This window comes from Rhincodon typus, unplaced genomic scaffold (assembly GCF_021869965.1).
Source record: "Rhincodon typus isolate 14 unplaced genomic scaffold, sRhiTyp1.1 hic_rhity00003210, whole genome shotgun sequence".
NCBI classification, from domain to species: domain Eukaryota; kingdom Metazoa; phylum Chordata; class Chondrichthyes; order Orectolobiformes; family Rhincodontidae; genus Rhincodon; species Rhincodon typus.
The window spans coordinates 2,180-17,637 of NW_025968848.1; the positions used below are offsets into that span (position 1 = coordinate 2,180).

General features: G+C 38.9%; 1 protein-coding gene across 1 annotated transcript in view; it reads right to left on the minus strand.

Annotated features, from left to right (window-relative positions):
• Positions 1-5,404: 5,404 nt before the first annotated feature.
• The window catches only part of LOC109911558 (ammonium transporter Rh type B-like), an 11,007-nt gene continuing 953 nt past the window's right edge, over positions 5,405-15,458 (minus strand). Inside the window, exons 2-4 of the mRNA XM_048593593.1 lie at positions 10,237-10,374; positions 7,674-7,807; positions 5,405-5,515 (exon numbers count right to left, since the gene is read on the minus strand). Coding sequence (XP_048449550.1) covers positions 5,422-5,515; positions 7,674-7,807; positions 10,237-10,374 — 366 coding nt within the window. The 3' untranslated portion in view covers positions 5,405-5,421. The remainder of the gene's footprint in view (positions 5,516-7,673; positions 7,808-10,236; positions 10,375-15,458) is intronic.

Here is a 15,458-nt window from a genome sequence, read left to right on the forward strand (position 1 = left end):
CCCTTCTTCAGATTTTCTGAAGAAGGGTCTAGGCCCGAAACGTCAGCCTTCCTGCCCCTCTGATGCTGCTTGGCCTGCTGTGTTCATCCAGCTCTACACCTTGCCTTACATCCCACCTTCATTTGTCATTGGTAAAAATAAAACACTTTTTTAAGAATCTTCATTTCAAGATAGTACTTCCAGGAAGGTCTATTCCAAATATAAAAAAGATGAAACATATGGCTATTAAACTGAAAAGAAGTAGTAGGCCCTTTAGATCTGGTCCATTTATTGAGATCAATGCTGATCTGATCATCCTCAACTGCACTTACGTACTTCTATCCTGTAACCCTTGATTCCTTTCCTGATTAAAAATCTGTCTACCCCATCCTTGAATATACATAATGATGGAACCTCGACAGACCTCTGTGGCAAAGAATTTCACAGATTCACTACCCTCTGAAAGAAATAATGTGGAGGTGTCGGTGTTGGATTGGGGTGGACAAGATCAGAAGTCACACGAAACCAGGTTATAGTCCAATAGGTTCATTTGAAATCACAAGCTTTCTGAGCGTTGCTCCTTCGTCAGGTGAAGTGAAGAAAAACACACAGTTACAGAATTTATAGCCGGAGAGATCAATAGGCAGAGAGATCAAAAAATCATACAGATAGTTTGAGTGGAATGTTGATAGGCTGAATAATAAATCTCTGTGGGTGATCAAGCGTCAGATGGTGTGAGTAAAGTGTCAACAGCTGAATAGCAAGTGAAGGGATGACCTATAATCCAATTAATTGAGACAGAGTGATAATTACAAAAAAAATTAAAAATAAGGTGGTGCTGAAGACAAACCAAATCACTAGAATAACTCCGTTTGATCTCTCTGCCTATTGATCTCTCTGTCTAAATTCCGTGCCTGTGTGTTTTTCTTCACTTCACATGACAAAGTAGCAGCGCTCCAAAAGCTTGTGATTTCATATGAACCTGTTGGACTATAACTTGGTGTTGTGTGACTTCTGACTCTGAAAGAAATGCATTTCCCTCATCTCTGTCTTAAACTGGTGACCTGTTATTCTGAGATTATGCCCTCAAGTCCTAGACTCTCCCACAAGGGGAAAACTCTCTGCATCTACCCTGCCAAGACCACTTAGAAATTTTTATGTTTCAATAAGGTCACCTCTCATTCTTTTAAACATCAATGTGTACAAGCCTGATGTACTCAACAACTCTTCATAAGAAAATTGGCCTAGCAAGCCACTCAATTCAAAGGCAACCAGGGATGGGCAATAAATACTGCCCCCAGCGATTCCCATGTCCCATGCATGAATAAAAAAAATCTCTCCATTCCTGGTATAAGCCTTGCGAACCTTCTCTGGATGGCTTCCAATGTCAATATATCTTTCCTTAGATAAAGGGACTAAAGATGTTCACAATATTCCAGCTACGTCTGACCAGTGCCTTGCGTTGTTTCAGCGAATCTCCCCTACTTTTATATTCCATTTCCTTTGAAATACATGCCAACAGTCCATTTTCCTTCTCTATTACTTGTTGAACTTAGATGCTACCTTTCTGTGATTCATGCACAAGGACCTCCCCAAATCACTCAGTGCTTCAGCTTTCTAAAAGGATTTATCCATTTGAAATCTATTCAGCTTCTCTAATCTTCCCATCAAATTTTATAAGCTTATATTTTTCCACATTATATTGCACATACCAGTTTTTTTGTCCCATTCACTTAGCCTGACTATATCCCTCTGTTGACTGTATGTGTCATTCTCACTATTTACCTTCCCTTCTATTTTTGTGTCATCTGCAAACCTGGTGGTTGTACATTCACTTCAGTAGTTAATATATATTGTAATAATTGTAATCCCAGCACTAATCCCCATGGCACCTCATGTTACAGCACTACTTCCAGTATTATGTGTTTTCCTGGTCTGCATGTCATTTGGGAAAAGGTTAATGTTGAGGAATGGGAATTGGGAATCTTCAGTGTCAATTTGCTCCTATTGAGAAATATTAAAAACTTAATCTTAAGAAAAATCCAGCAATCAATATGGATAGTTGTTTTCTTCGTCTTCTATTGAACAAGTTAGCACTGAGCGTTGGTGTGGAGGATTTCTCACAGTTGACTAAGATGATATTACCTTCATCTTAGCTTGATTTCATGGCTGATAGGTCGCCTGATTTTCCTCATATGAATGAGTTCCATTGTGATTACTGAATCTGCTAGATCACTACAGAGTGCACTTAGAGTCAATCACCAAGAATTAGCCTGGAGTCACATGTAGGCCTGATTGGTCAGGTTGTCAGACCTCTTTTCTTGCATTAATGAACCAATTAGATTTTTTACAACAAGATGAAGTCCAGAGCTTTTCATGTTCATGACTTCAAAGTTTGATGAAATTAAAAAAATTTAAGAACCTTCAGTTTTCTGAACAAAGCCATCGACAATCAAAGCGTATTGAGGTAGACTTTGGTGCAATGGTCAATGTGACCAGAAGAGGGAGGAATTGTGTCACTTTAATAAGTTACATAATGTGGTTCATTTGTTAAATATACTGTCTAAGAAACTGCTGAAACTGAAGGTTTCTGCATCTTAATTTCCAATCTACAATCTTGAAAATCATGAAAACCTCTGCAAATAAGAATCCTTTAGTTTTACAATGTTTAAATGACTGTACAAATAATATTTTCATGAACTACTTCTGTTCTTCCTTCAAATTTAATGTACTGTTATAGTTTCTGCACAATCAAATTAAGGAAGTTTCATTCTGGAATGCATTTCATTTGTTAAGTTTTGTTAAGTTATAAAACATATAGTTTTTTTTATTTTCATACCACTATTACCACTATTTCTTCTGACATCAGTAGTATTTCATTTTAAGTATTGGTGTCATCTGTCCTAACCCATGAATATGTTGTCCAACTGTCTGTGATCATTGTCATCATCAAACCTACCACTGTCAAAATCCACAAGAATTTTCTCCGGTTTACCACTCTATTGTCCCCATGTAAGGATGAAGCTTTCCATTCCTGAGGGAAAGTGCCACAAAACTAAGCCAATTCCCTGAATTCCACCATCAATACTAGGCTATCTTTCACTTTGACTGATCAGGCAATCCTAATAGTCCCTTCAAAGATGTCATCATCAGCATTCACAATTTTTATTCTCCTCAATCTAATCCAGTGAAGGATATAATGTGTTTCCTTTGCTTGCCTATCAAAAACTCTTTAGCCTACTCAACCTGTATGCAGCCTTTGACATGTTTAAGTGTGTCATCTTCCTCCAAAGCTTCTCTACTGTCGTAATCTGGTTGGGACTGCACTCACCTGGTCCCACTCTTCCCTTTACAGCTACAGCCAGGAAATCACCTGCAATGAGTTCTCTTCCTGCGACAGCACATTTATCTCTGGTGTTCTCCAAGGATTCAAACTCACCCCCCTCATATTTTACAGCTACCTGCTGCCTCTCGGTGACATTATATGAAAATGGAGTGACAGTTCCACATGCACACTAACCACACTCAGCTCTGACTCACCACCACCTCCCCCATACCTCTCCACTGTATCTAAACTGTCAGGCTATTTCATTCAGTACTGGATAAGTGGAAATTTGCTTCAGCCGAACACACAGAAGATTGTAGCTGTTCAGTTTTCAATAAAAAAAATCCATTCCTGAGTTACCTATTCCATCCCACTCCCTGGAAACTGTCTGTTGCAGAATAAGACTTCACAAAGTGATATCATACTTAACCCAAAATGAGTTTCCAATTACAAATCCATGCTATCACTAAAACCACCCATTTCTAGCACCGTAACAATGCTCAACCTTTTGCCATCTCTACTCATTTGTTGCTGAAAACCCTGTTGGCCTCTAGACTTGACTATTCCAATGCACTCCAGGCTGGTCTCCCACATTCTATCTTCCATGAATTTGAGATCTTTTAGGTTAACACTGTTCTTGTCCTAACTTGTGCCAAGTCACATTCATCCATCACTTTGAATGCTGAGTGGGTTTGTATAACTGCCAACATTACAATAACAACATGGAATTATTAGAATGCAGGTCTTTTCCTGACCAAATTTTATGGCCACAATAACATGCATTTGCATGGTACCTTTAATATACTAAAATCTTCCAAGATGCTTCACATGACCTTTCTACATTGATGATGAGACCTTATTTTCACATTGCTCCAGCCCTAAAATGATCAGATATCTGCACTCTTTTATTTCTACCCTCTTGAGCATTCTAGACATTAATTACTCTTCCTCTGGTTTCCATTCCCTTAGCTGTTTAGGCCCTAAGTTCTGGAATTCCTGCCTGTTCTAGTTCTCTCTTTACAAATTAAAAAAAACTCCTTAAAATCTACCTCTTTGACCAAATCGTATTAGCCCTTCATGCAGCTCAGTGTCAAACGTTGTTTGCTCTTTTTCAGAAAGTGACAGGATGTTGGCAGGGTTCCCGTGGATCCTAAGTGACTGCTGAGAACAATCTGTGCCCAGAGGATATTACTGAAAACTGAACAGGATACAGCAGATGATTGAATTTTGGACGAGTTGCTGGTTTGAGATTTCCTGTCCTCTGTTTCCTTTGACTGATTTGCTTTTGGTTTGGAAGGAGGCCACATGCCATTTTTACTTTTGTTTTGCTAGGTTCTGCGATCTTGGACATACTTCTTTCAGGGCTTGAACTTCTTATCAAAGTTCCTTAATGAAGTTTATATCACTGCATTGACTGTCATGAAAGCATATCCTAAACCCAAGCTCCATAAAGAAGAATTCACTTTGGCATCCACCTACATGACCAGCTAACTCAATTATGACCGTCTCAAAATGGTATGGATGCTTGGCATGCTCGTTTGAATGAGCACGTGACTATCTGGTATTTCACATTGCTATCTGATCTTCAGATGCTTCTGAATGCAGCTCATACGAAATTAGTTGAGCTTCTTGGTAAAATGCTGCTAAATTGCTCAAGTCTCATGGTTATATAGCAGACCGGGCAGGATGAATGCATTACAGACTCTCAGTCAGGGAGGCAGAGTTACTCATTTTCATTCCCAGGCTGATCTTTGAAGTCTGCCAAAGGCTACACTTGCTTTGCAAATCCTTACATTTGTCTTGTCATCCATATAGACAGCTCCTATGAAGCACCTTTGGAGATTTTTGTATATTAAAGTTGCCATGTAAATACAAATTGTTGTGGCGATAAAATTCTGTTGGGAAAAGACCTGCACTCTAACAATACCATGATGCTGATGTAATGTTGGTGGTTACATGAACCCGCTCAGCACTCATTGTTTTTCTTGACAACAGATCAAAAATATTTAGAATGTCGTTAGGCTGGAGAAGACTTGATTTTAAATATCTGACACCTCTCAGAGCTAGTTAGAGCATTTTCTGCATCCAGATTTTATCATGTCATTCATGGATGACAGCTATCTCTCACCTGTGACAAATCCTGTTAAAATGCTCATTGTCATGGTAACACACAGGGCTGTTTGCCAGTAGTCAGTATGTGACGTCTTAACTCTGAAAGCAGAAAAATACACAGAGTTTAAAATTGTGCTGGAAAGAAACCTGCAGCTGCACTTTTTGCAAGTCTACCCACCATCGAGAGAAATTAGTCATTCAGGCACACAATATTAAAATGAAAAGTTGTGTGGCATATATCTGTACTTTCAATTTGGGCTGAACTAGCGGACTCGGAAAATTACATCCTTATTTAGAAGTCACAAATCTTGGAAATCACAATAAACTAGTTAGAATATGGTTAGCTCTAGGATAAATACAGAATGTGTTTTGCTAATAAATAAGTGACATGACTTCTGGAGAATAGGAACCTCTTCAACTCTACTCCTAGAGTCAGTGTAAACAAGATCCCTAGAATTCTACAGCACTTTAAAGTCAATTTCTGCTATAAAATCTATCAGGTTCTGCAGAACAGAATAGAATGAGAGAGTCTTAGAACATTTAAGAGGTCTTTTGACACATGGTGCCTGTACTGATTCTTTGAAAGAACTCTCCAATTTAATCGATTCAACAAAGGAATCTAGATTTTGTGACACATTGCCAAGTGAACTAAGTATAGCTATGACTTAAGGATGATGCAGCAGGTAAGATTTATGGTCTCAGCTCTCTTGAACTTTAAACATATGGTCTGTGATGAGAAGGAGATGATACAGAAAGCAGCAGTGGAGCAAGATTGAATGCAAAGACTGCAGACAGGAACTAACTTGCTAATCAATCTGTAGTCAATCAGCTGCCCGTCACCAGCCAGACAAGCCACAGGCAATCAATCAAATTGTAGTAAAATGCTCTCCCTGCAATGACTACAGTCAGCATCTGCATGATGCACTCAGCAAAGATTACTGCCCAAACCCCACCCATGGCTTTTCCATCCAATTTTAGAAGACAAATGCTCCAAGCTGTACCACCTTAGCCCATAATTGTGGCAGAGGTCTTTCCCACAGCCATGAATTGGCCTATTCTAATGACCACTCCATCTGATTGCTGCTGTGTTGGCCCAAGCCTGATTGACAGTAGCTGATCTCCTTCTAACTGAAGATCTGGATCAAAAACAAAAGAATACTACCAACAAATATGGGTGAGCTGGGAATGAAACAGAAATGCCAGCAATGACCGATATGAATTGATGGAACTCAAATAAAACCTCTTTCTGATTCCACGCTGAGGTGAAATTCTAAGGTGGTTTCCACTGCTATTAAATCTTGGAGAATTGGTCCTCATGCTCAGGAATGTCTTGGACCTTATACATAGTGAAGCTCTCTTTACTCTGCCAGAGCATTTGTGATCCATGTTTCAAGAAAGGAGCTTTGTGAACCTTTTTTTTTCTTTTCCACATGCACAGAAACAAATTTATATAAATAAATTGGTATAGAGAATCCAACTGCACTTTACAATCAAATGTTTGTTTAGTGATTTGTAAGCCAATATTTCCTGCAACTGAGACTATTGCCTTCCACATCTCCAAACACAACTGTGTATTTGAAGGAGTAGATACCTGGCACCCGGCTTAGCACTTACTAACTCACCCAACATGGCTTGTTCAGAGTGAGGTAAATTAACATTGCTCTCTTATCTTTCTGTAAACCTATTATTTTCTGTGAGGGAAGTAATCCAAAGTTACAGAATCACATGTGAAATGGGTCAGTTATGGAGATCAGATTGAGATTAATTGCAAATGAAATAACTCAGTAAAATTACGCTAAAAACTAACTCAAAGACCAACGTGATTACTTGTTCAGTCTAAAAGCAATTTTATGACAATCTGTTTCAATTGAAAGTGTATAATTCTGACACAGATGCTGAAAGCAGAAATGTTCAATTCTTCAACATAACCTTACAGGAATGGGAATTGAGCTAGGAAAAGAAACTGAAGATTTCTCTACTTGAAGGAAACTAGACTAAAAATAAATTTGGAAAAGAAGTAAAATGAGAGAACAAAACAGAATTTGTTAAAAATGCAAATGAAATGTTTCTTATAAAGCAACATGAATCATACTGGTGTAAAAGATAGGTCATGTATAAGGAGTTCAAGCAGATTTAATGTAATAAATTCATTAAAATGTTGAATAAATTCAGTTGTGAATGAATGCATCATGCATTGAAATGTTGATGTAGCAAAATGTTTCAGGTTGTTATTTTAGCATTACCTTTGAAAACATACCTTTGCAAATCCTCACTCACAGAGGGCACTGAAAGTAGAACAATGTACACTATGCCTCCTATGATTCCAGGTAAGCCGTGGGTGTATAAAATGCCAGAAGTATCATGCAGTTTCAAATATAATTCCAATCTGCCCTATAAAAGATGTTAAAATGTTAGACATTGTCTACATATGTACGCAAACTAGCAAAGACAGCAGCAATACTTTAGAGTAATTTATCAAAAATGAAACCTGACACATGCAATAATGGAACCTTGATGGTGTGAGTAGGATGAGTTTGACAGTGAAAGCATTTAAAAAATATATATTTTTAGATGTTTCCACCGCGCTCTCTTCAAAGTATTGTTTTTGCAGATGTACAGTTTTACATATGCCTGCAACCCTCTGGTACCTGACCCAACTGCCCATTCTACACATGTAAGCTTCGACAGTGAGTATTAGCAGGTAGCTCAACTTTGGATGTGTGCCAGGGCTGAACATATGCCTACTCTCCACACTTGTACACTCTCCAGTCCAAGTGACTGAACAGCAATCAACAGTAGGAGTGTTGTCAACTGATTTCTTTCTCTTTGCTTAGTACAGCAGCTCAGTTATGATGAGCCAAATCGACATAAACCAGAGATCAAAACCAGGTCCTGCAGTCTGCATGGATGAATGCATTCTTACATTGACATATGTTTATGCATTTGGCTTGCTTAGCTAGAGAGCTTCTTAAGCAGACTTTCTCCAAACTGTTCTGATAACCATCTGTGTATTAACAGTACCTTCCAGAAAATCCAGTAAGTTGCTTACAAACATCAGAAAGATGTACTCTTGAAGTTAGTCAATATAAGATCAGCCATGTTACCAGAATGGGAATTAAGGAACTAGAGTAGGCCATTCAGCCCTGTAAGACAATTCTATCATTTAGAGAAATTATGGTGACTGAATACAATGGCTCTATACTCTAATACTTTTAACTAATAGAAATTTATTATTCTCAGTTTTTGAGTTAACAATTTTTCTTTCAGCAAATTCCATTTGCATAGGAGAGTTCTAAATGTCTACCCCTTTCCCATTCAGGTTCCTAATTTCATACCTGAAAGGTCTGGCTGTAATTTTTTGACTTTGCCCACCTTTTCAGTCTTAGACTGTGTGGGAATAGTTTCTCCAAATCTACCCTGTCTGTTACCCTTAGCATCTTGAATGCTCAATTAACTCACCCTTTAGGCTTCTTCATTTCAGAGAATACAAGTTCGCTGACAACACCACTGTAGTACAATAGATACCTAACAACGACAAGTCAAAATACAGAAGAGAGATAGAGGCCTTGGTGACGCGGTGCAATGAGAACAACCTCTCTCTCAATGTGAACAAAACTAAAGAACTGATCATTTGACTTCAGAAAGAAAGGAGAAGAACATGCCCCCATCTAAATCAACAGAACTGAGGTTGAGAGGGTGGAGAGTGTCAAGTTCCTCGGAGTGACGATAACTGACAACCTGTCCTGGACTTTCTACACAGATGCAATGGTCAAGAAGGCACAACACTCCTTTTCTTCCTCAGGCGGCTCAGGAAATTTGGCATGTCCATAAGGTCCCTTATCAACTTCTACAGGTGCACCATTGAAAGCATACTGTCTGAGTGCATAACAGGCTGGTATGGCAACTGCCAGGACCGCAAGAAACTACAGAAGGTGGTGTGCACAGCCCAGACCATCATGGAAGCCAACCTTCCATCCATGGTCTGCGTTAACATGGCTTGCTGCCACGGAAAGGCTGCCAATATCATCAAAGACCCACCGCACCCTGGTAATGATCTCCTACAACCCTTTCCGTCAGGCAGGAGAGACAGAAGCATGAGAATACAAGGTGTAGAGCTGGATGAACACAGCAGGCCAAGCAGCATCAGAGGAGCAGGAAGGCTGACGTTTCAGGCCTAGACCCGACAGAAGCCTAGCAAGTTCAGGAACAGCTTCTTCCCAGCTGTTATTAGACTGATGAATGGACTCACTAGCCTCAAATAATGCTCATCTTGCTAATGTTGATCTCACCTAGCACACACCCTGTGCAATATAACCTGTATGCCTCTACATCTTTTTGATCTGTACATCTTTGCTTATTATGATCTGCCTGTACCACTCATAAACAAAGCTTTTCACTGTACTTCGGTACAGGTGACAATAAATCAATGAATGAATGAATCAATCAATACATCCCTAGTTTGTTTAATCTCTCCATGTAGATTGACTGGGGGCCCAGTTATTTTCTAGTAAATTTATGTCCCACTCCCTCCGAGGCCAATATACTCTTTTTAAGATGAGGTGGCCACAACTGCTCACAGCATTACTGTTGTGAGACTTGAGGTTCATTTAACAACCTGCAAAAATGATTGGATTCAAAGGCTGGATTTCACAGGCTTTGCACAGCGAACTGCTGGTCTTAACTGCGAATTACAACCACTCCTGCAAGCTCAATTTTCTCTCTTGACATTTGAATTTCAAAGATAAAAGGACATTAAATGACAACAGAATAGAAAAAGGAGCTATATAAACATTTTATTTATGATTTTGTTCCAGTATTACCTTTAGGTATTTCATCCCCAGTGTAGAGATACCACCAGCAATGAAGCCGATTATCATTGCAATATAAGCAGATGGTATCAAAGGAGCAGAAAGCCCGACAGCAACTCCTCCTGCCAACATAGCATTGCGGATATGTGACTGTAGGAACACGATTAAAAGATTTGAGTAATACTCCAATTATTTCCAAACAATTATTTTAAACACAAAACGTAGAAAGATAAAATTCTGTTCCTAAGTTTGTTTTTCAAATTTTCATGACATGGGTTTGGACATATTATTTAAAATTATGTTCTAAAACGACAGAGGTTGCTCACTATTTATTTTTAAGAACCGCAATCTGTGGCGACAAAATCGCTTGAGGATCAGTCTCCCTTGTCTCTCATAAACTAGCGTCATGTGCTTAATTTGTCAGAGTTTTTCTCCTTTTTCACCTTTTTCATCAACTCTTGCCTTTTTCTGTAACATCCTAAAAGCTGAAAGACCCAAAATTCAGGCCCACTGATACAACCTGTAAATTTGTGAAGGGTCATGGGTGAAGGGGAGGTGCACCGCTAATAATAATATTCTAGCATATTTCTCTAATATCACAGATTGTGTCTACCAAAAAAAGTTGGTGAAAAAAGGCACATTTTGTCAAAGACTTTTGTCTTGTGCACATTAGGACAGTTCACAAGAATATAAATTGAAGGGGAAGATCTTAATTTGATATTTTTATGAATTGTCTGGATGAGTGGCAGATAAATATCTTTGACGAAATGTCTCTGTTTTCAACAATACTCAAGTTCTGTACTACCAAAAGACTATTAACCAAAATGCCATAAATTATAAGCATCTTTCCAGATGGTAGATAAAAAAAATTGATCGTTAAAGAAAAACTCTTTGCAATCAGTGATATGTAAATTGTCTATTGGAAAGAAAGAGGGTCCACAGAAATATACGGATAAGTCACAAAGGTACATACAAATGGAACACACAGCACTGAGAAAAGTCAGAATCTGAAAGAGTAACATGGAGAGAAAACTGGAAATCGAGTCATAATGAAGAGCAAAAGTGAGAAAAAGATGAAAATAAAACTTCAGTTTGCAAGAGATAAAGCAAGACTTCAAAGAACAGGAATTCACATGAATGGGCCAGAAATTCCATCATGCAGTGCACTCCAAGCTGATCTGTTTTGCCGTAATCTCATCCCAAATCCTGAATGAGGGATATTTCTGTTTAGGCCAGGAATATAAGTATTGTCCAGGCAAATAATTTTATTCTTTTGTTCCTTCTCCCTTTTTTGGGATAAAAATTTCACCTACACTGAATGGATTCATTTTATTTGAAGGTGCAATTTATATTAAAATGATATGAAATTATCATTAGTTGGAAAGCTGGTATAGATAGTTTCTGTCATGTTCACCAGATCTCTGCTTATGCAACGTTCAATTTCCACACCAAAAATGATTGGATGTACTCGGCTCAGAAATTTTAATTTTCCTCAAAACTTTTCTCTTGCTCGCAGAAGACATTGGCTCCTTCCTGGCACATAATTCGAAAGACATAAGATGTCCTCTGGTACCTCGTGAAATTGCCATCTATATGTGTGAGCTTATATACACAAGTGTGAGCAAGCTGCTTAAATACAGGACACATTCTGCATCTTGTCCCCGCACAGATTCCTGGCTTCCAGTGGATGATGTCAGATAGCAATCAGGAGAAGGCACTTTGGTCAATTTATGCAGAGACATCAGAAACAATAGAACCAATTAGTACTGCCCTGGCAACTAACCCAATGCAGTGAGAGTCAAAGGTGTGGCCATACATATGACCTGGGTGACTCAGCCTGTCATTATCTGAACCTCCTCTGTATTGGTGAATGCTTTTATTTTCATGCAGTCAACTTAGTGCAATTCAGTACTCAAGTCTGACTTACAATAGAGTGCTAGGGTTAAGTGGTTAAGGAGGGTAAGAGGAGGAAGGGAAAGAGGTGTTCAGTTGCTTTTGCTTTTCCCAGTATATTTTTCAGCCCCAGGAATTGATTTTAGTCTGCCACAATTGAAGAAGCTGGTTAATTATTGAGTATCTGATAAGTGACTATGATCTTTTATATTCCTAAAGTTCAACACAAGATAGAAACTGGTGACAAGGTGAATAAAGTATATAAAAATATAACTGAACATAAAATTGAATAAAACAATTAAATAGCTCCTTTGAACACATTAAAGGTGGTAAGACAAATTGTGCATCAGAATTACAGCATGTAGAAGTATCCAGCTGCCAGTTTTGACTGAAGCAAACATACCTGTGGTAACAATATGAAATTCGACAAACTCCAGCTCAGGGCTTATGAGCTAGAGGCCGAACTGTAGACACTATTGTGGGGAATAGGGAAAGATACCTGGATTCTTTGTACCAGGTGGCAGTCATACCAATTAACATAGGATTGTCTCATTGTGTCAATGTTCGGGGTTAGGAGAGTATGACTGCACATGAGACAGGTAAGGGGACCCAAAGAGGAGGAGCACAAGAGAGTCAGCTTTTGTAATTCATAGAAAATCTACAGTGTGGAAACAGGTCCTTCAGCCCAACAAATCTACATCAACCCTCAGAGCATCCCATCCAGACCCATCACCCTATAACCCACCTAATCTACACACCCCTGAACACTATGGGCAACTTAGCATGGCCAATCCACTTAGCCTGCACATCTTTGGACTGTGGGGGTGGGGGGAAACCGGAGCACCCGGAGGAAACCCACGCAGACACAGGGAGAACATGCAAACTCCACACAGACAGTCGCCTGAGGGCGGAATCGAACCCGTGTTCCTTGCGCTGAGAGGCAGCAGTGCTAACCACTGAGCCACTGTGCGGCCCCAAATTTGTCCAACATGTTTGAGGTTCTCCCATCTTGTCTGGATTAAAGTGAAGCTTGTAGGCTGGATGAGCTAACTGACCACAGATGTGGTACAGGAAGCCTTTAAAGAGGGGGAAATGAGAAGGAATGTAATGGTAATAGGTGACAGTACTGTGAGGGGATTGATACTGTTCTTTGTAGCAAAGAGTGAGTCCAGATGGCTGTGTTGGCTGCTCAGTGCTAGGCTTTGGGATATCTACTCAAAGCTGGAAAGCACCCTGAAGTAGAAGGAGGAAGATCCCACCATCATGGTCCACACCGGTATCAACACTATTGGTCTGACAAAAAATGAAGTTCTGTATTGTCAGAATGATGAGCCAAGCACCAAATAATGAAGGAAAGGTCATAATCTCTGCATTATTACCTGAGCCACATGCAAATTGGCATTGGGCAAGTAGGCTTAGAGAGATGTGTGTGGCTCAAAGATTATGGGAGAAGTGGGTTCTGGTTTGACACTCAGTAATGTCACATCTGTACTGATGGAATGATTTCTATCTGATCTGTGTCAGGGATGGTGTCATTGTCAACTACATAACTAGGGAAATTGAAAAGTTTTATACTAACGAGTGGGGAGAGGAATCAAATTGGGGAAGTTGTTGAAATTGAAAACAGAGACAAGATAAAAGGGAAAGAGATTAATACAGGAAATGATTAAACAGAATATGACAGAATAGGATAATGAGTACTAGTCCAGGAGTCAACCAGCAGATACAATATACAAAGAGAATGAAAGGATAAAGCTAAAGTATCTGTTTCTGAAAAAAAAATAGAACTAAGAAAATAAATAGAAGGGGTAAAGTGAGTAAACAATAATGTGGCAAATGGAGCACAATGTGTGAAATTGTCCATTTTGCCAGGAATAATAACAAAGGAACATAATCTCTTAAGAGTGAGAGATTGCAGAGTTTTGAGATGTAGAGGGTTCTGAGTATTCTCATGCATGAATCACACAAGATTAGGACACAGGTACTGCAAGTAATTGGGAAAGCTATTAGATTGTGATAATTTACCATGAGGGGGATTGAATGTAAAAGTAGGTAGGTTATGCTTCAATTTTACAGGTCATTGGTGAGACCGCATCATGAGTACTGAATGCTGTATTGGTCATGTTATTGAAGGAAAGATTTGAATGCATTAGAAACAGTTTACCAGACTTATATCTAGAATGGGCTGGTCATCTATTGAGGAAAGACTTGAATCCACTAGAGTTCAGAAGAGTGAGAGAAGACTTGATTATGACATTAAATCCTGAGTGGTCCTGACAGGGGGCATAGAGAGTTTGTTCTCTCAGCTGGGAGAATCTATAACTAGGAATCACTGTTAAATATTAAGGGATAATGTGATTCTTTTACTCACATAGAGGATTATGGATCTTTGGAACTCACTTCCTCAAAATATGATGGAAGTAGATTCCTTGAATACTTGCAAAGCAGAGGTAGATGAATTTTGGAACAAAAGCAAAATTGCTGCAAAAGCTCAGCAGGTCTGGCAGCATCTGTGGAGGAGAAAACAGAGTTAATGTTTCGGGTCTGGGCACCGGGCCCGAAATGTTAACTCTGTTTTCTCCTCCACAGATGCTGCCAGATCTGCTGAGCTTTTCCAGCAACTTTGTTTTTGTTCCTGATTTACAGCATCCGCAGTTCTTTTGGTTTTTATTTAGTAGATGAATTCTTGTTAAGCAAGGGAGTGATAAGTATCAGGGATAGACAGGAATGTGGATTTGTCATTACAATCAGATCAGCCATCATTCTTATTGAAGGGGTTACACTTGCTTGTCATTCATATGTTTGTAGGTAACTAGGAAAAAAGAACTTCTTATATTAAACTGAGGTACTTGAAATTGTGAGTTCTATAAAGATTTTGTGACACTATCTCTACGCTCCATTCAGGAGCAACTGAAACTGACGGAATGCTCAATTTGGTCTTGTAATTTGTTGCAAAGTCTCCATATGAAACAAGTTATATTGAATTTACAGAAAAAATACTGGCTAACACTGGAGATTTGAATGAAATGCAGAATCTGAAGAGCTAACTCTAGCGAATATTTCTGCCACAGAACTAGATATTGTTCATTCTTTAATAAAGCAAATAACTGCAGATGCTGATGATCTGAAACAAAAATGGAAATAGCTGTAGAAACTCATCAGGTCTGGCACCTTCTATGGGGAGAAAGCAGAGTTAACATTTCAAGTTCAGTGATCCTTCATCAGAAGTGTTCTTGTTTGTTATTGACAATTCTTTATCTTTCAGCTTGTCTCGGATCATTTATTCCTGCATAATATGTTTTTGTTTCCAAGAATTGTGTAGAAAACAACTCCTATTAATT